The sequence below is a fragment of the Trichoplax adhaerens genome, genomic scaffold (genome assembly GCF_000150275.1).
Source record: "Trichoplax adhaerens TRIADscaffold_15 genomic scaffold, whole genome shotgun sequence".
Taxonomy (NCBI): Eukaryota; Metazoa; Placozoa; class Uniplacotomia; order Trichoplacea; family Trichoplacidae; genus Trichoplax; species Trichoplax adhaerens.
Genome location: NW_002060957.1, coordinates 98,306 through 119,010, shown reverse-complemented (window position 1 = coordinate 119,010; position 20,705 = coordinate 98,306). Strand labels below are relative to the sequence as shown.

Genomic DNA, 20,705 nt, shown 5'->3' with positions numbered 1-20,705 from the left:
AATTGTCTATTTGCTACTCTTGCCTAATTCTCCGTGCCGTTAAGATCGTACAGAATTATGGCCGAAAAAGAAAGCCAAGGTAATGCCTTATTTAACTTTATTTAACTTTATTTTATAAGGAATGGGATGGAAAAAAAAACACAACGAGATACAATGGAATGTGGTGTATCTTGCAAGACTCGTCCATGTGATGCCATCCATAATATCATCTCATGTCATCATCATCTTTGCTCGTAGAGGAATATAGCTAAATTGGCCAGCACCATTATTTTATTCCTATTCCTCATTCGTTTGAATTTATTAAATGGGATATGTATGTATTGGATGATCGATCTATACCTTTCTTCTTGATGATAGAATTACCTCCGATTTATACTTCTGAAAAGGAAGGAAGTGATGAAAATGGCGATGGCAGCCAAGCCAAACCATTTCAGACATTATTGCAAGTAGGTTTCATTAGCGATAACAAATAGGATCATCAACATAGAGTCTACTCTTGTACACAGACATTTTAATCCAGATTGTACAATGTATCGACTTGAAATGATGGATTTATTTTTATATATGCTTATCTTAATCAATGTTAGGCCTATAGGAGTTATGGAAAAGAACCTTTTCCAGTCATTTATGTTGACAGTAAGGAAGAGGGCCAGGTAAGCGCAACATGTATCTTTCTTAATAACCATCAACAAGTTACATTATCAATCAAGATGGTCAAAATGGAGTCATAGCAACATTGGACTATAATATCAAATAGTACGATATTGAATTCTTGAATTGGTTATGATGGTTTATCATCATAATAGCGGTGGGCATCGGTTTCCTTGAGTCAATCGAAAAAAGTCTTAAAAATCTGGTATCGAGAGTGTCGAAAAAGCCAGGAAATCGAAAAACGTGAGGTAATATATCAGCGAAAATATTGATATCAAAAATCATCTACAGATCTTATCTAGTCAGAAGTCAATTGCACTTTCTTTCGTAGTCCTATAGAATGATTGGGATACAAACATTGCATGCCAACGTTACTCGTTTCTCCGTAAAACTACTCTTCTTCAAGTAGTCAATTATAGTATACGAGTATTATAGTAATAATCACGTATTTACCAACAACATAGCATGGCTTACGCTATACTATCAAGAATATTTTTACGACTACTTTCCATATCAAACAGCAATTTCGTTATAAATCTATCTTTCTATTGTCTACTCATAGGCAGAAGACGCTGCTCGACGTGAAAAAAATTTAGAAGAAGCCAAGAAAATTGTAATTGAAGCTGATGAATCTTTGCCTAAACCCATTCAGGTTGACCCTAATAATATCATATTGATAGACCTTCTCTATAAGATTTCAACTTTACTTGCATGCCAATAAATGAACTGTAAATATTTCCACTTTATGATAAATCTAAACGTCGTGTATTTGTCAAAAAATGAATAGCTCAATAAACTCTTTTACTTACTCAACTATGAATAGATCAAATTACGCGACGCAACTAGCCATAGGCAAAAGAGAGTTAAAATTTATGGCTGGGTCCATAGGCTTAGAAGACAAGGTATTGAAATACATATCTACTTTTATCAATGAAAACACCCAACAATTCATATCATACGCTCTATAATGTTGTTCAAGAAAATTGTAGTATTGACATTACATATATTTATTGATGTAGATTATGTACGAAGAGCTATAACTAATGCTATTGCATTTTATTCTATTTGATGATAGGAAAGAACTTAATATTTGTCTTATTAAGAGATGGAACAGGTTACATTCAATGCGTTTTTAATGACAAACTGGTAAGATACTGGTTATCCTAGAACTAAATTTTTCTTTCAAACATAATACGAGTATTTATGCTTTTGTACTCATAGTTTCAAATCTTAATGTAATTATTTGGCAATAATATGAAAATGAAATGAACATTAATCAACTTTGAATGATAATCTAAATTATAGTGCCATACTTATGATGCGCTTACCCTAACTACCGAGTACTCAATTGCTGTTTATGGTATAATTGAACCACTACCAGAGGGCAAGACGGTATGTAGTACGTCATTTGTTTTCAATCCTTTAAAAGTCATCTACGTAACGTGCAGTTATGATTTATACTTAATGTACTAATGTTGCTACGTTTAATGGGAAATCTACCAATAGGCACCTGGAGGTCATGAGCTAATTGTCGATTTCTGGGAGGTTGTTGGTTCTGCGCCACCTGGTGGACATGACAGTCTAGTTAACGAAGTAATTCAATTCTGTTAATAGAAAATTACAGTAGAAGCTGCCGAGACTACATTCCTACTAAATTGTCCTATTCTATTAGTATCGTATTAGATCAATTGGATTCAAATTTATCCTTTGCAGTGTATTTATTTTTATAATTATATGAATAGGATTCTAATGTCGATGTCCAGCTAGATTACCGACATATGATGCTAAGAGGTGATACGGTTAGTACATTTTCAAAAGTGTTTGATACTAATAGCTTACGCATGAATTGTATTTGGCAGCTCTCTATATTTCATTTTTATTATTTGCTATTATTATGCTTGTGTAGCTATCCAAAATAATGAAGATTAGATCTATAACTGAAAAAGCGTAAGAAAATATCAATATTTTATTGCAATTTTGAATTTTAAATATTTTTTTTAATTATTATAATAATAACTGAAATGCTCTATTTCGTAGCTTCAATGACCACTTTTATGACCGAGGGTATTTTAAGGTGCATTAATATCATACGTATATCTAGGAGGTACATTATCACCATTCTAAATTTTCTATTTATATCGCTAAATTGCGATATTGTTCATTGCAGCTTACACCACCAACATTGGTTCAAACGCAAGTCGAAGGGGGTGCAACTCTATTTAAATTAGACTATTTCGGTGAACAAGTGGGTATCGTTTCAGAATTTAATGAATATGGATTAAACATAGTTAAATTAATTTGGGGTAACTATTATTGGTGAAGTAAACCTTAACTTCCATTCATATAGGCCTTCCTAACACAATCATCTCAATTATATTTGGAAACCGTCCTACCATCAATGGGCGATGTTTATTGTATTGCCCAGTCGTATAGAGCAGAGCAATCTCGTACAAGAAGACATCTAGCTGAGTTAGTAGTGTGTCACAATCTGCGTAACTTGACCTGTGCCATAATTAACGTGGAACTATTGCATATATCCATTTGCAGATATACTCATATTGAAGCTGAATGCCCATTTGTAACGTTCGAAGACATGTTGGACAAGATCGAAGATTTGGTAAGGGATACGTACAATTAGTTGAATATTTTACTTGGATAAGCAGTGTTCATTTTTATTGCTAATATACTAATTTGCAGGTCGTTGATGTTGCTGAGAGAATCATGCAGTCACCACTTCGTGAAATGTTGTTGGAAATGAACCCTGTAAATAAAATATTAAGGCGATTATAAAGTATTTGTCTCAATACTAATATATTTATCGCTTCTTTATTACTGTATCTACAAGGACTTCAAAGTTCCTCAAAAACCTTTCAGGTAAAGTTCTGATTTAAAGTAATTTCGTTAGTAGTTGATAGTCATAAAAAACTTTCTACTTAGGCGGATGGATTACGGTGAGGCGATTGTTTATTTAAAAGAACATAACATCACGAAAGACGATGGAACTTTCTATGAATATGGAGAAGTAAGATAGATTTAAAAAATATAGTATTGGCATTGAATGTTAAAAGGCTTTTAAATAAATTGAATACTGATTTCATTTAAGGATATTCCCGAAGCTCCAGAACGAAAAATGACTGATCAAATCAATGAGGTTTGCAATCTTGTGATGGACAAATTTAGCAACTGAGAAACATTCTTAATGTAAAAAATTTGGGAATTTAGCCAATTATGCTTTGCCGATTTCCTGCGGAGATAAAATCCTTCTACATGCCACGATGTCCTGAAAATAGACGTGTTACGCAATCCGTATGTTCTTACTCTGATACCGTTGTATTGGACTATAATAACCAAATTTTTAATAGATATTGATTGTTAATGGTCTTAATTGTATGAAGGTGGACTTACTAATGCCAAATGTCGGTGAAATTGTTGGTGGATCTATGAGAACTCACGTCTTGGTATGGTTAGCGTATAAGCCACAGGCGATTTTGCATAGTGTCTGTCTGACTTTTATTGTATTATCGTTACGATGTTTAGGAGGATTTAATGGAAGGGTATAAACGATCGGGAATTGATCCAACACCATATTACTGGTATCTTGACCAAGTAAGTCTAAAGGAGACTATCTATTTGCTAATATAGTTGATGCTTTACAATTGCCTCTTGTTTGTTTATCATACTGATTTTTATCATTTTAGCGAAAATACGGTACCTGTCCCCACGGTGGCTACGGCTTGGGAATGGAACGTTATTTAACTTGGCTTTTGAACAGGCCACACATTAGAGATGTTACGTTTTACCCTCGCTTTATTGAGCGCTGCAAGCCATAATCATTGATTTTAGCTTATGATACTGGCAATGGTCTTTTTGCCGATTTTAGCATTTTCGTAAAAGCGTGTAGTTATAAAATATAGACTTTAGGTTATATGAATAATAGCATTTCTTTGCTTTTGGTATTACGTTAATCCACTAATTATAAGTGTTGACTATTATCAGGTTATTTTCAGAGACCCCTGACGCTAAAGTGTTATAAGTGATTCCGTTTCCTTTATAGCGATCTGATTACTTTTAATGCAGCCGTAAATAAATCTGTAGCGACACCTGTTGCTAGTTTTCTACTTGCGTAATCTTCAAAACATTACTTAATTGTGTTATTATAGGTATTTACGAGTATTCACACAAATAATATGTGTATACATATATATATATATATGCATGTCCATTATGTTATTACTAATCCTTATAATTAATTAATTAAATAAATAAAAATAAACTATTTTTAACTTTATTAAGTTGATATTAATGATATTTCATCTTATACATGTGTACTAGTAGACATTTTGTACAACTTTTTCTCAAAATATTTGACACTCTTTTGTATTTATCCTTTTGGAACAACTTTATTATTTATGCAATAGTATGAAAATTCTTATGATAAGAGTAGGTTGAGTAATGGAATAGATGTTGCCATTGAATGTGAAATTAGCAGTGCTAAATATCGTCGTTACACTTACGGTATTGTTTTTCGATATATGCGCTCGTATGGTCATATACCGTTGACTTAGTAGTAGTATAATGTGAAGCAGGATTTATGTATCCGAAATGTTTGGACCTCTTCCAATATTTCTACATTTAACAATTTTTCAAGAATATCCTTACAAATATTACGTTAGAAACGAAGCACCGATTTTCAGATATAGCTTTGCTCATTAAATTAAAAATCGTCAACTGATATACCGTACACAGATTTGTATAAACTGTGAAATAATTAGCAAGTATGAAAGCGTCAGGATATCCAAATTGCTTTAGTTGATGTCGAGTTAAAACAAAACATGTAAGCTTGAAGGAAAGAAGATAGATATTGTACGGTATAAATAATGTTACATGGATGATCCATTATACAAACAACACGCATTTCTAAATGTTACACTATCTTATTTGTTAATTGAAATGCCGAAGCCATTTTAATCACTTCTAATTACGAATAGCAGTAATGTTTTCAGCTGATTACTTTAGCGATATACTTAAAAAGTATATTAATAATAACAATAATAATGTACTGTAAAGTAGTATCGGAATATGATGTAGAGTAACCAGTTATACTCAATAAAGTAATTGTAGGTTATAAGTTAAACTCATTCATTACGTGGATAATACACATGATAGACTAATTGATGATTTCAAATAGCAAATGAATAATGTTGTCTATAAAATAATTGTTTAAACGACTACTAAGGCAATAAAGCAATTTTGTTAAAGCCAGTCGTCCGCGACAATAACTAATATTAAATTCCTGGAATATTATTTCTGTACCAATCTTTTAATATTCAATTCGCTATACATTGCTACTACTTCTGCTTAAATCAATGCCTATCGGATGGATAGCGCCTCCATAAAACTATCCACTATGCTATTGAAATTATGAGATGATTTCTTCATAATTGATTGATTGAAAAATGCGGCTTTTATCAGATTTAAGAGAAATTACGCCATATCGAAATAATAATCTGGTCATGCATTATATAGGGAAATCTCTAGGGGAAATTACGCCATTTCGAAATAATAGTCTGGTCATTCATTATATAGTGAAATCTCTAGGGTATATTAAATGTTTTACAGGATTCTTATTCATGAATTATTGATAAGACATACACATGGGTAGAATGATGTTGAAATTGTTATTGACGCAATCCATCATTCCATTTATTCATCGGTTTTGTTATATCCATATTCAATAGAATAGGTTGTGTTGGCGCCTATGACATATACTTTGATATTCCCCACTCATGATGGGGCTAGTTTACATGATGATCTTCATAACTTGTAGATATTCATTTGATCAATTTTCATTTCGGTTTATTCCTTAACTTCATTACGGAAAAGTTTATGCAGTTGCTACATGATTTTATAGCAAGTATGATATAGATGGAAATTTTATATATTTCTTTCCATTTCTTAACCAATGACTGATGATTGTCTTCTATTATTATTCCTAGCCTTTATTATTATTATATTATTTCATTAGATTCCTTCATTGTAATACCACTGTTCGTAAAATTGCTATTTTATTTAATAGACTATTTCTTTAATTTATTTCTTTACTTTAACAATGTTCTGATGTATTTACTTTGTTATTTTATCTTATATATCAATATATACCATACCTATTTAAGCCTATTACTTTTACAAAATTTTTAGTTTGGACTATAAATTGATGATCACCTTATGGTATTTGTAGCCTAGATTATTTTAAAGCTATCTTGGACTCCACAGTTCTTAAACTACTTTTCACGAAATTGTTGATTTATTACCATAAGCTATCGTTCTATTTCATTCTTTTCTATTAACAATCATGACATACTTGTGTTTCAACTTTATCATATAATTGTCAGACAAACCCAATTATGCCAGCAGCTTTTATAAAATTTTTAAATGTTTTGTTCTCGATGTAAACCTCCTACTGTGGTGTTTCCTGTCTTTGTTCCTACTGTAATAGTTTATTGGAGTTATACTGATTCTACTATAGATTGATACTGTTATTCTATTTTATCCTTTGTCTTTATTACTTCAATATTTTATTGACTTTATATCATGCTGTTGTACTTAAGACTATATGGTGTAGTAAAATAAATCAAAAAGATTATCTTTACTACGCTCTATCTCATTTCTTGCCTTAACTAGAACTACACGTTCAATCGAACGCTAACTAGATTGATGATTCACTTAAATATATTTGTCCTACTTTTATATTAATGAATGTGCTACTATACAAATAAATTACTTTAACCTCGTTATTTTAATGGAACGCATCAGTTTCTGAGACTAAGACTTTTTTGGAAAGTTGACACCATAAAAATAGATATCCTCACTATTTGCATCAATGTCAAAGTCCGATCCAAAATTAAGATAGATCCTAAATAAAAGTGGAGAAAAATTATAAAAGTTTTTAATCAAAAGCTTCTGCTGGGAAGGAATTTTAATCAATCAACGATTTGATTTTCTTAAGGTACAGTCAATTGCTCAAAGGATATCGTACTTATATTAATTAAAAACTTATGTTATATATGTAGTAGTAGAAGATATATAATTTCTTAGTAAAGAACTTTATGGTTTACGTCGATATCTTTCTTTACAGACATTAAAGCGTATAGATTAAAATGTGATACTATAATATACAAGCTGAGCTGAGTAACAGAATACTATACAGCTAATTCCGATATATTACTGCTTGATTTTTATATTATACAAACTGAATTTGGTAAGGAAATAGAGCTAATTTGATAACTGACTAAATGAGCTTGACTACTAAATTACAATATGATAATATATAGGCTGCATTAAATGTAACAGTTAGCGATTTATGTTCTAGTATGATAAGAACTAATTTACGTCGCTAAAAGATATTTTAATTCGCATCAATCGGACATTCATAATCAGAATGATTGACTTTTAAGTTTAAATTCGATAGAAATTCTATGGAAATATTGAATCTGAGAAGTACTCCTACGGTACGAAAGTAGCATTCACGTATATTCAATAGCAAAATATCGCAATTGGTTCAATCTATTTTACTTAATCTATCTTGGATTATAGTATTTATTTTATACAATTATCTTCAGGAAGATTTATGAATTAAAACTTAGCTTATTACTCCAATTATGATCTTCCATAGTGAAGTAACAAATTCATAATGACTAAGATGTGGTATAGCATAAATTAAATATCTATAAAGCATTAGCACTATACTTAATGGGGCATACGAGCCATGATTCATCCCGCCTATTGAAACGATTGACTTTTTCCGCTATTCTTTACTATTCTTCTCGATACTCTTTGGGAAATATTCTACTGATTGTAAGCTATTTTTAATTTTTAACTCTCGATAATTACTTTTAAATTAGTTACTTCGTTGGTTTGAAAAAGAACTTAATGCGGTATTGTGATGACTCCTTTACTGACTCTATTAACATCGACCTTATTTCTGGTGGCCTTATTGCCTCAAGTATCCTTATTGAAAGTAGCAATAATACCGTTCATTGGTGGTAGCCATACACATACTATGGATACTATTACCCATCAATTAATCAAAAGAGGACATCAGGTAAAGACACTAATGATTATTACTAAATTGTAGTTAAATAGTTGAAATGATCATCAACTGCAATTGAAGAATTAAAATAATTCAACAAGTTTGCTGAATTGACAACAAAATTCTTAAGAAATCTATATGTAGTATAGATGTAAAGCTATTTTAAATAGAAAAACGTTATGACATATCCATTTAAGGTAGTTCATCTTATTATCTAATATATTTCGTAAAAAGCGTCCAACTATTCTATCTAATCTAAAAGCAATCCAGCTCTCACAGAATAATAGTCAAAATTTTGAAAGATTTTTAAAATGGTAAGGGTTGAGTAATTAACTATTAACAAGAATATAAAACGTCCTAAACCTGGAGGAATCATGAACTTATATTTATAGTTCTTAAATATATTTAGATCAACTTAGTTACAGTAACATGGTTGTTATAATTAAACTTGAATTTATTCGATCATACAGTGATAAGAGTTCAATAAACTGTAAGTAATTTTAAAAACTAGAATAATTCAAGATGTTTTGATTAAATAAGCGACAACAAAATTTTTCAAGTTCATACGGTATTGGTATAAGATTTTCTCTACATGTAATAAAGCTACAACATATTGATTCAGGATAGTCCATGCTATTATGGTGTCTATCGCAAAATTTGCTACAGTGCAAATGTTATTTCATTACCTGTGGAGTAAAAATTATCCTATCGATTTAATTTTAAATTGTCTCTACAAATGGATTAAACAAATGACTTGAGAAAAAGAAAGCGCAAGGATATGGAATGAATTAAACATATTCTTAATATTTCCTTATTTCATTCATCTTGTAAACGACTACAATATAATCCTCGTAGAGTGAGAAAGTTTTCTAAACCAAGATCTAAGGATTAGTTAGAATCGTCAATAAATAATGTAACTGAATAGATGCAATAGCTTTGCTACACCTATACTTTATATCCAATCTTAATATAACCATTGTATCGAATAGCAGGACAGTTAATCGATGATATTGTCTACCGTAACCGACTGATAGTCTATAATTCCCAAAATATTTGTATAAGTTTCTAGACTATAACTAGTTTGTTTTACTTTATAGCTACGTAGACTTTAATCGTATTTCCGACATATTATAGAATAGTTTTGTTTTAAATGAATGATAATAATCCGCATCTATGAGAATGCTTTCATTTAAAGAAAAGTATGATTTCAATTATTTTAATTTTATCCACAGAAATCATCAATTTCTTCTATTTATTTCATAGATAGTTGTGCCTTAAATGAATGATAGTCTATAATCCAAAATTATATGTCTATGTTAGTAAATAGCTCTAAGTTAACTATCAACTTTATAGTTTTAATTTTAGCGAATGTACAAAAGTCATAACTACCCGGATATTTCAACATTTCATAGATGATTTACTTTAAATGGATAATTACGATAGTCTATCATCCAAAATTATGTGCATATGTTGCTATTCGATGCTTTGCTTATTTCCAATAATTTTTAAAATTTTTACTACGTAGACTGTAACTGTGTTTCCAAATGATCCAACACAGTTGAGAAAATTAAAACCTTCTCCATGGTTACTCTACCAAGTTAATAATTTAACAAACGCGCAAGAAACACATAAAATGTTTACTAATGGAGGGACTCAAGATTTTATCAGTACTTTATATGAAGTACAAAGTCGATATTGTGATGCAACTGTTTCCAATAAAACTTTATTACGATTGTTGCATCATGTTGATATTATCATTACCGATAGCGCCTACGTTTGTGGAGTTCTTTTACCGGAAGTAGTCCTTAAACCTTATGTATTAATGTCGTTCCATGCAAGTTTTTTCGGTCCTCATTCGACACTATCTATCTATGAGCCAATTAGTTATATTCCAAGCCTAGGATATCCGATATATTACCTACCCATGACCTTTATCAAACGAGCATCGAATCTAATCTGGGGAAGTGTTTTTGGATACATGATGGATAGTGTGTCCTCTCGAGCAATCAACGCATTAAGATGGAAACATAATATTAGCACTCATTTAGCCTTATCTGAATTACGATGGAAATTCTCCATGATTTTATCCACTACTGATTTTGTTCTTGAGTATCCACGACCCTTACCACCTTATATGCAAGCAGTTGGCCCAATTTCTGTACGCTCTCCTGATCCTTTGCCAGTAACATGGGACGAATTTTTCAATGATAGTAAGTATCGAGGTGTTATTTTAGTATCGTTTGGTACTGAGCTAGAATTAATGGAAAAAGATGTACCTAAAATGCTCCAAGCTTTAAGTCAGGTACCCTACAGGATAATTTGGAGAACTTTACATAATATTACTAGAATACCCGATAATATTAAAACCGTCGATTGGATACCGCAAAATGATATCCTAGGCCATAATAGGACTGTAGCTTTTATTACCCATTGCGGCTGTCATGGTCTCTATGAAAGCGCTTATCATGCAGTTCCAATGATAGGTATGCCATCAATGGCTGAACAGAAAAGTAATGCAGCTAGAATTATCCGTGCTGGTATAGGAGTGGTAGTTGATTATTTTAATTTTCAAGCTAGCGATTTGGTGCATGCTATAGAGGAAGTGACTACTAAGAGAAAGTAAGTGATTCTTTTCCTCTTAATTTAGCTATTTGGCGATGAAATCGACTGTACTCTAGATAAGATGTATATTGTTTCTCTCTAACTAAATCGATTTTTATTAATATTAATTATTAGATATTCCACGAACATAAAAAGGGTTTCCTCGATACTGAAAAGCAAGCCTCGATCGTCTACTGATATTGTTGTAGATTGGGTCGAATATGTTATGAGAACTAACGGTGCTCATCATCTCAAAGTAGATGGTGAAAAACTCTACTTCTACGAGTATTACAATTTAGATATCTTAGTTGTGGGTATAATTAGCAGTTATTTGGTTTATCTAGCATGCATTAGAATCATGGGCAAGTTGTATAACAGTAATTTAATAGATAAATCTAAAATGGATTAAAGATCAAAGCAGATTTAAAATTTTCTTCTAATTCATTGTAATGGGGTTAATTTAAAAAATTCTCCTTCAGGTTTTATATTATAATTAAAAGATAACTTATTTGGTTTAACTACAGTAGGTTTTACTTATTATCTTATTATATTGTGAATCCAACTACTTTATTCGACATAGAATTTAACAATATGCAGTCACAAATTGTGTTAAAAATTATACAATACTAGACTGTAACTTAAGTGATGCATTCAGTTAGTATAATATTTATACTTTGATTATTATAAAAACTTATATTTAATTTTGATCATAAATGCGGCATAAGTCATGTTATGTTACTTTGATAGAATATAGAGTGAATCCAAACGTTTTGATTTGGGTTCTAATTTAAAATTGTTGGTCTGTCGTAGTGTTTTTTAATACTTACGTGCTATATATCGTAGAAAGATACAACTTGTAGTTGAATAACGATTATTATTAATTAGTAATATTCGGGAATCTAGGATATAATTCATCTTATCATATTGGTTTAATTGTTATTTTCATTTAAAGTAATTTAGAGCGACAATTTGGTAATCGCTACTGCTACCTGCTCTGTGTAGCCTATAAAACGTGGTGTAGTGTAGTAGTTTAGTAGTTCAAGTCACTATGAAGTTAGAAGACTAGGATTAAGCTGTTCCCAAATTCGTGACTAATCAAGTAGATAGTGTATAATTACTTCATTCTTAAATCATTTTTTGCCTGTATTTCATGAAAATGATATAATTTCTATTAAAAAAATATATGAAATCTATTCGTAGCATTTATAATATTAATATCATGGCAAAATTATTTAATAATTAATTTTCAACTTGATCAGAAAAGAAAACGAAAATGAGGTAGACATGCAATATCGATAATTTAGGAATATCAATTTAAAGCTTAGGGAGGGCTTGTTGAACTCTCTTCAACTATACAAATATTGTAGGGTATAAAATCAGCTTAAGACTTTGATGTCATTATATAATTTCATATTTTCTTAGTCTTTACTGTCAGAAATAAATTGATTATCGTAGGTATTACGTTCATAGCTTGTTCCTGAGTACAAAAAGTAGCAGGGCAAGGATAAATGCACTAAATTATATATCTTTTATGCTCTCAACTAGCAAAAATTGATTGATTGATCTAGTCTTACAAATTAATCTGCTATTGCGATTGAAATAGATGAGCTTCTTGTAAGGCGATTTGTTTTTATTAATTAACAGTGAAAATTTTAATTCTGGTATTAGCTCTGTTAAATATAGTCTGGTTAATATATTGCTTATTAAACTGCATGTAGGATAAGAGCTACTGTATTTGTAAAATGATATCAAATTAATGATTATTATTATACAGTAAAATATCAATTTCAATACTTTCCATGCCATTAAATTGTATCAATTAACCGACCATTTTTTGCTAGATATTATGATTTTTGTTGTCTATGGTTGAGTAAATATGCTGTTGATTATAGGATACATACAGTAAATGGCAATAGTAGCTTAGTTCTAATTGCTAAGTAATATGCAGTACAATTCTCCAGCTGTTTAACAATTGTACAAGCTTCGCATTCGTCGTCTCGCTCAATATTATTTACAATCACGTTTTGATATTAACATTTAGTTGTCAGTGCATACCGTATAAATTGTATACTATATTTAAAACGAAAAAACAGCAGTTTATGTAAACTCATCCTCAGTAAAAATTGAAGGGTCTCAGATGATTGATAATCTCTATAATTATGGTTAATGATATATAATTAATTATTGACATTGTCACTGGTGTTCTTTTATGTGCTAGTTAGAGATATAGTAGAAAGATGGTTATATCCATTTATAATACATAGCTATAGCTAGGAACGATTTTTAATGTTTTATTTGAAAATTTTTGATATTTTTGGATATCGTATAATATCAACTGCATAATATGACTTAAATTCTGTAATAACAGACTGTAAGTAAGTTAGCTACCATGATTGCTATGCTTTAATCCTTGTTCCATACTTTAATCTTCCTGCATAATCTTCCTGAAGTGCCTGAAAATTATATCAAACGCCAAGAAGTATTTAGCGATATTTGTGGAGCGTTGAAAAAGCCTGGATAAGAGCGAAAAAGTATACAGTTTATGAATGAAAGGTACATCAGAGAAAAAAATAGCACTAGCTATTTTACTGACAACGTATCGATGTATTTCCACTGACTATTGTGAATTGTATATTTTTTCATTTTACTTTGATGATATATCAAGCTAGCATTATTGGAGTGGGTGACAATTAGGTTGTTAAATAAATATTAGAGAGAGAATTGTCCAGTAACTAGATTTAAGAGACAATTATAAATTGGGCTGAATAATTTATAGTTAATAAAATTTTTCATATCTTTCTGTATAGTTAGTTTTCTCTCTATTTCTATATACGTATTTCTAAATAGTATTTACAAAGTTATAGTTTATATATGATTTGCTAGCATCTATTAACGGGCCATTTCGATTGAAATAGATGAGCTATTTACAATGGGATGTAATTGTATAAATTAGCCGGCAATTACGATTAAAATGGATGGGCTTATTGCAATTAGATTTAGCCATATGAATCGACACGCTATTGCAATTGAAATGGATAGGCTAGCAAGGTATTTCTATTTGTATCAATTTGCCTTTGGCCTAAGTAAAAATATTCCTAATCAAAGCTACAATATTTACTTGAACTATTTAGCACGGATGCAAGCTTAATACAATCTTGAGATTCCAGTTATTACAATCTCGTACATACAGTATCAGTCTTACACTTTTGCATATCATTTAATGATTTCCTACAGTCTGCTAAGCTATTTTGGGGGGCTGCACTACATAGCTGAAGATTTTGAGGCCCTTCTAGTCCTATAGAAGCGGCAAGCATCCATTTTGGTGGAGCGATCAGGCCGACATTGGATCTAGTATACCGTATGTAACAGTCATTGGCGATATATAGTACGGTATAGAGTACGATCAAATCCATCGCGGCAGTAGGGCACATCTGTAGCAGAGTGTATCAGAGGACGTCTATCTGTCTGCTCTCATGGACAGCCGGACAGAAGCTGATAGCCCACACCAAATCATCCACCACTGGACCTGCGCAGTTCATATCCTCATCCAAGCTCAGAAAGTCTGGGCCACAGCATCTGATGCAATCCGCTCCAGCCAGACATTAATTAAAATTAATATTATTATTAGTAGTCAGAGCAAGAGCTATTCTTGAAAGTCTCCTGATCTATTTGAAAGATAGAATCTTGGATATGCTTGCTACCAGATCCATTCGCAATCCGGTGATTCGTTTACAAGCTATCGTTCGCCATTACAGCCGAATCCATGATCGAAATGCTGTAGGCAAACTTGTGCAGCGTCATCGTCCTGGCAGGCTTCTTGGCCGGCCAAATGATCGAATCAATGCAAGGCTTAACCCATGGTCTCCTCGATTGATTCATGCAAGATGGTTATGTGCAGCAAAACCACCTAATGGAGATCCTAAAGACAAGAACGATAACGACATTAAAGTGAAGATTGTAGGGGGTAAAGGTGCTACAACGGCTAATGTCCCTGCTCAAGTGATTGTTCCAGATTACTTTCCTGAAGTGCCATGCTTAACTGTATCACGTAGTCCGGTTTATCCACTATTTGTCAAAGTCATCGAAGTAAGTTGTGAACGAATTATGCCAAGTTAATCCTTCTTTCATAATAGGGAAACATGTTAAGATCATTATTGTTCATTTTAGCACATCTGTAATAGTGTAGAGACATATTTCTATTCAATACAGTACTTGTTGCTATCATGCTACTGCTTTACATCGTTGTTTCAACTCATGATGGATACCGACTTGGAGTTGTACATCACTGCTAATCATTAAGATGTGAACTCTTCCACTTTCTCATTCGTATGCTATAGGTGACTAACAAAGAGTTAATACAATTACTGCTTCGTCGGTTCAAGATTGGACAGCCTTATGCTGGTGTCTTCTTGAAAAAAGATAAGAAAAATACTTCGGACGTCGTCCATTCACTAGATGAAATCTATCCCATTGGTACTTTTGTCAAGGTTGGAGATTATGCAATCACCGGTGATAAGTTAAGAATGTTTGTGCAAGGACATCGGAGGTAAGTGTCAATGCAAAGATAGAATTGATTCCATTTTGACTAAATCGGTAATCATGAGCGACATCAGTGAATCATGATTGTATATACGATACTAGGGTCTCCATGATACGTAGATGATTAGGGTAGAAGTTTTGACTTGTCATTAGGAACCTTATGCGTACATTAGGATTCACCTACGTTCAGTCTTAATGTTGTTCACTCCTTTGCTACGTATACTAGTAATAAAGTCATAATTTGTATTCGTATAGAATACGACTGATTGACCGCTTGGAATTAGATGAAGAAGAAGGCAACACAGAAGAGATCATTGAAGGACAACCGGCTGAGATTATCACAGAAAACGAAACTGGAGAAACGGTTATTATTAAAAGTCAATCAAAGGAAAGCCAAGTAGAGGAAACAATAACGAAACAAGATGAAGAACAGACCGTTGAAAGTGATTCTGGTAAACAGGAGCCACTACTAATGATAACATCTGAAAATTGGGCACATTTACCATATGATAAAGATCCAGAACTCAAGACCACCATTAAGGTTTATTCCTAGTCTACTAGAACGATGTACATGACTCTTTTAATAGTAAGTAAGCAATCTTACGATGCTATTGCAACATTATTTGATAGGCAATATCCCAAGAAATCATGGATACTGTCAGAAAGCTGATTAAATTAAACCCTGTGTATTAGTAAGTTTATACAGTATTGCTGTATCATTTTCGCTGGTATACTAGCTAGGTTGATATATAAAGGTCTAGTGAATATACGTGTATTCCAGCTATGCATGATAAAAGACGAATCGAAGGATCTGGAGTCCTCTTAGTAAATTTAAGGTGTATGTTGCAAAATAGTATATACTAATCTAAGGTGTTGATAACGCAACATACTTTTTGCAGTGAATCGCTGCAGCATTTAATTGAAGCAAATAGAAAGATGGTAGAAGATCCAAACCACTTGGCTGATTTTGGTAATTATAAATTAATTTCTATGTGGACACTCAATTTAATAGCAACTTATACTATACAATTTTGAATATATTCAGCTGCATCGTTAACCACTTCTGAACCCGAAGAGTTGCAAGCAGTATTAGCAGAACAGGACGTAAGTGCATCATGATGGTTTGTTTACCTTACTGTTGATCTAGACATTTATAAGCATAAAAATGACTGACATTCATATAGATTCGTGCTCGACTGCTGTTATCTTTGGAATTATTGAAAAAAGAATGTGCCCTAGCAGAGTTGCAGCACCAAATCGGGAAAGAAGTACATATTTTACCAATCTATACTTACTGTAATTGTGATGTCAATTTGATATTACGGTATTATTGATTCATTAGGTTGAAGAAAAAAATGTTAATATGCAGCGGAAATATTTACTTCAAGAGCAGTTAAAAATTATTAAAAGAGAATTAGGAATTGAGGTAAATTTATTGTACACGACCTTTAGTTGTATTATGATGATTGTATCCCATAAATAATAACTTTCATAACTAATTCTGCTGTAGAAAGATGACAAAGACGCAATAATGGAGAAATATAGAGAGAGATTAAAGGTATGCTAAATTAAAATTTGCTAACATTAAAAATTAAAAAGTTTTACTATTTAATTTCTGAATGCCCTCTGGAATCGTAATAATTAAATCTGTAGGATAAAACTGTTCCAGAAGATGCCCAAAAAGCAATTGATGAAGAGCTAAGCAGACTTTCTGTCTTAGATAGTCATTCGCAAGAATTTGGGTATATTTTGCTTAAAATCATTTTAATCATTATATTCCATGAAACTGAAATATCGCTACCATTAACAATAAATAAAATTCACAGGGTAATAAGAAATTATCTCGATTGGTTGACAATTATGCCGTGGGGACAATATAGCACTGAAAATTTAGAAATTAATAAAGCTAAACAAATTTTGAATGAAGATCATTATGGTCTAGACGATATTAAAGATCGAATTCTCGTCAGTATTTTAATTATAAGATGGTGTTCACTGGAATACCGATGCACCAAATGTGCTGCGTAAACATCCTAGCATCGATATTGACCAGCTGTTCTACACGTTAATGATATTGCAGGAATTTATAGCTGTAGGACAGCTGAAAAAATCGGTTCATGGCAAAATTATTTGTTTCGTAGGCCCTCCAGGTGTCGGTAAAACGAGTATCGGAAAATCAATTGCTCGAGCCTTGAATAGAGAAGTAATCATTTCATCTATACTAGTATTTTATGGCTATTGCACTGCTTCAGGGTAACGCTTTTGCGTCCTAATAGGTGTTTAATTATCTATTTTTACAGTTTTTTCGTTTTAGTGTTGGTGGAATGACTAATGTTGCAGAAATAAAGGGTCACAGGTAATGAAAATTTTATTTAATTTACTGAAATGTTCGAAAATGAATAAGCTGTATCAAAGTAAGATTCCTTTTAACGCATAATTTCTAATAATGTCCTTCGTAGGAGGACCTATGTTGGAGCAATGCCAGGCAAAGTGATTCAATGTTTTAAAAAGACCAATACTTCGAATCCAGTCATTTTAATAGACGAAGTTGATAAAATTAGTACGAGCTACCGAGGAGATCCCTCATCAGCATTATTAGAAGTATTAGATCCCGAACAAAATGTCAGTTTCCTCGATCACTATTTGGATGTTCCTGTTGATTTATCTAATGTAAGTCTTGCCAAAATTTGAAATTTTTCTCAAGTATATGTTCTCAAATTTTTTGCATAATGTAAACATTAATACTTTTTCAGGTGCTATTTATTTGTACGGCAAATGTGTTGGAGACTATTCCTGGACCATTGCAAGATCGTATGGAAGTTATTAATGTATCAGGCTATATATCCAATGAAAAAATCGCAATTGCTAAGGTTGTTAAAAGCTCTGTATTTAATATTTTGCTGTCATCAGTGCTTTAACGGAGTTTATTTCTTTGCATATAGCGTCATTTAATTCCAGTTGCCCAAAACTCTTGCGGAATTCAAGATAGGAACGTTTCATTATCAGAAGATGCAGTGCGTGCTTTGGTAGAATCATACTGTAGAGAAAGCGGCGTAAGAAATTTGCAGAAGCACATAGAAAAGGTTAGGCAGTTGTGTACCTAATAGTACTCTATGGCGTATTTTACGTACATTTTACGTTCATTCTGTAAAATTTCTTTTATCAAGACATAGTCTTATATATACTGTAATTTTAAACTCAGATATTTCGTAAAGCGGCGCTTAAAATTGTCCAAGGAACTGACGAAATAACAGTAGACAATAACAATTTAGAAGATTTCGTTGGACAGCCTGTGTTTAAAAGCGACAAAATTTATGAATCAACTCCACCTGGCGTTGTTATGGGATTAGCCTGGACGGCCTTAGGTAAAATTGTAGTAGTATGATAAATCGTCCTTATCTCGATTAAGCAGTATTTGCTTCGAAATTCCTAGGAGGATCAACGCTGTACATAGAAACAGTATCCAACACTGTATATGAGAATGATAGCAAAAGCCAATCGGGAATAGAGTTAACTGGCCAATTAGGCGATGTTATGAAGGAGAGTTCAAGGATAGCATATACTTATGCTAAGGTATTTTGAATGCATAGCTACTCTATGTTATAAAGTCTTGACAGCGAATTAATCTTGCAAACGTTTACTTATTTTATAGCATTTTGTAAGTAAGATTGATGAAGACAATAGATTGTTTTCTCGTGCTGGCATTCATCTGCATGTGCCGGAGGTATTGAAATTAACATCATCTTAACAATATATTTGTCTAAGATATCTCCTGTTATCGATTCATTACCAATATCATTATTAGAACCCACTTATAAAAGTTTCTTAAAATAATAATTTTGTAACGAAGGGAGCAACTCCAAAAGATGGTCCATCGGCTGGTTGCACAATTACAACTGCGTTAATTTCTTTAGCTATCGATAAACCGGTTAGACAAAATTTTGCAATGACTGGAGAAATATCGCTAACGGGCAAGGTAGCTAGAATGAAAGAACACTGTCATTTTTATGGTTACAATTGTTTAGGATGAAATATTATTAACTTCTCTGTTTGTGTTTGGGTAATGTGATCACTTTTATTACTTTAGGTTTTGCCTGTTGGTGGAATTAAAGAGAAGCTCATTGCGGTACGTTTTAAACATATCTAGCTTCAAGAAAATCTTTACAAGAAATCTTTTAATAAACGAAATGTGATTTGCTTATGAATTAGAATTAGAATTCGATGTAATGGATACTTTCTTTACTAATTTCAGGCTCGCCGAGCTGGTGTTGATTGTATTGTCCTTCCGGCTGGAAACAACAAGGAGTTCAAAGAATTGCATAGTAGCGTCACCGAAGGATTAGATATTCACTTCGCAGAAACTTATAATGACGTATATAATGTCGCTTTTGAAAGTACATGCAATTAAATTATCTTAGTTTATCTAACACGACGAAATGGAATTCTATACCATACAGAATCATTGGTAATGTTAGGTTAATAAGTAACTTCCTGAAGAGTACAATTATCGAATAGGTGATAATCAGTTTTTTGTTCGTTTAAAAATTTTTCTTGATGAAATGCAGGAGATTTGTAGCGTGCTAACATCAAAATGTGAATGTTGGCAATTCATGATATATCATTATTGCTTGGTGTAGTACATTATAGCATTATAGCAGTTACAGCAACTGGATGCATGGCTTGGTTTCACGGAGTTAATTAACTATCAAAGATTTAAACGTTTTACTCTAAGACTTAATAAGGGGATCCATAAATGCAGGAAGTGCTTCCCATTTCATTGAAAGTGCCATCGCTAGAGTAAAAAATCTGAATTTGTCGTGTTAGC

At 32.1% G+C, this 20,705-nt stretch overlaps 3 protein-coding genes across 3 annotated transcripts; all 3 read left to right on the top strand.

Moving 5' to 3' along the window:
- Positions 1-350: 350 nt before the first annotated feature.
- Positions 351-4,519, top strand: TRIADDRAFT_38262 (uncharacterized protein; the record flags this gene model as incomplete). Its single annotated transcript, XM_002116390.1, has 22 exons — positions 351-446; positions 588-653; positions 807-899; positions 1,214-1,303; positions 1,475-1,553; positions 1,727-1,797; positions 1,957-2,043; positions 2,158-2,244; positions 2,394-2,450; positions 2,558-2,598; positions 2,689-2,725; positions 2,819-2,896; positions 2,999-3,120; positions 3,199-3,268; positions 3,349-3,414; positions 3,497-3,525; positions 3,589-3,673; positions 3,755-3,802; positions 3,874-3,957; positions 4,047-4,109; positions 4,189-4,257; positions 4,350-4,519. The coding sequence occupies 22 exons, from the start codon at positions 351-353 to the stop codon at positions 4,479-4,481; spliced, it is 1,650 nt and encodes a 549-aa protein (XP_002116426.1). The 3' UTR covers positions 4,482-4,519.
- Positions 4,520-10,289: 5,770 nt separating this feature from the next.
- TRIADDRAFT_30811 (uncharacterized protein) lies at positions 10,290-11,750 on the top strand (the record flags this gene model as incomplete). Its single annotated transcript, XM_002116389.1, has 2 exons — positions 10,290-11,359; positions 11,477-11,750. Coding segments are annotated over 2 exons (1,344 nt in total), but the record flags the coding sequence as incomplete, so codon positions are not given.
- Positions 11,751-15,031: 3,281 nt separating this feature from the next.
- TRIADDRAFT_38259 (uncharacterized protein) lies at positions 15,032-20,431 on the top strand (the record flags this gene model as incomplete). The annotated part of the gene is made up of 23 exons (XM_002116388.1): positions 15,032-15,427; positions 15,679-15,887; positions 16,054-16,064; positions 16,186-16,421; positions 16,511-16,572; positions 16,780-16,850; positions 16,926-16,984; positions 17,065-17,148; positions 17,223-17,306; positions 17,391-17,438; positions 17,534-17,622; positions 17,707-17,845; positions 17,961-18,083; positions 18,181-18,236; positions 18,340-18,550; positions 18,634-18,750; positions 18,823-18,963; positions 19,083-19,245; positions 19,314-19,453; positions 19,533-19,604; positions 19,731-19,856; positions 19,968-20,006; positions 20,133-20,431. 23 exons carry the CDS (start codon positions 15,032-15,034, stop codon positions 20,286-20,288), a joined length of 2,832 nt encoding a protein of 943 aa, XP_002116424.1. The 3' UTR covers positions 20,289-20,431.
- Positions 20,432-20,705: the final 274 nt, after the last annotated feature.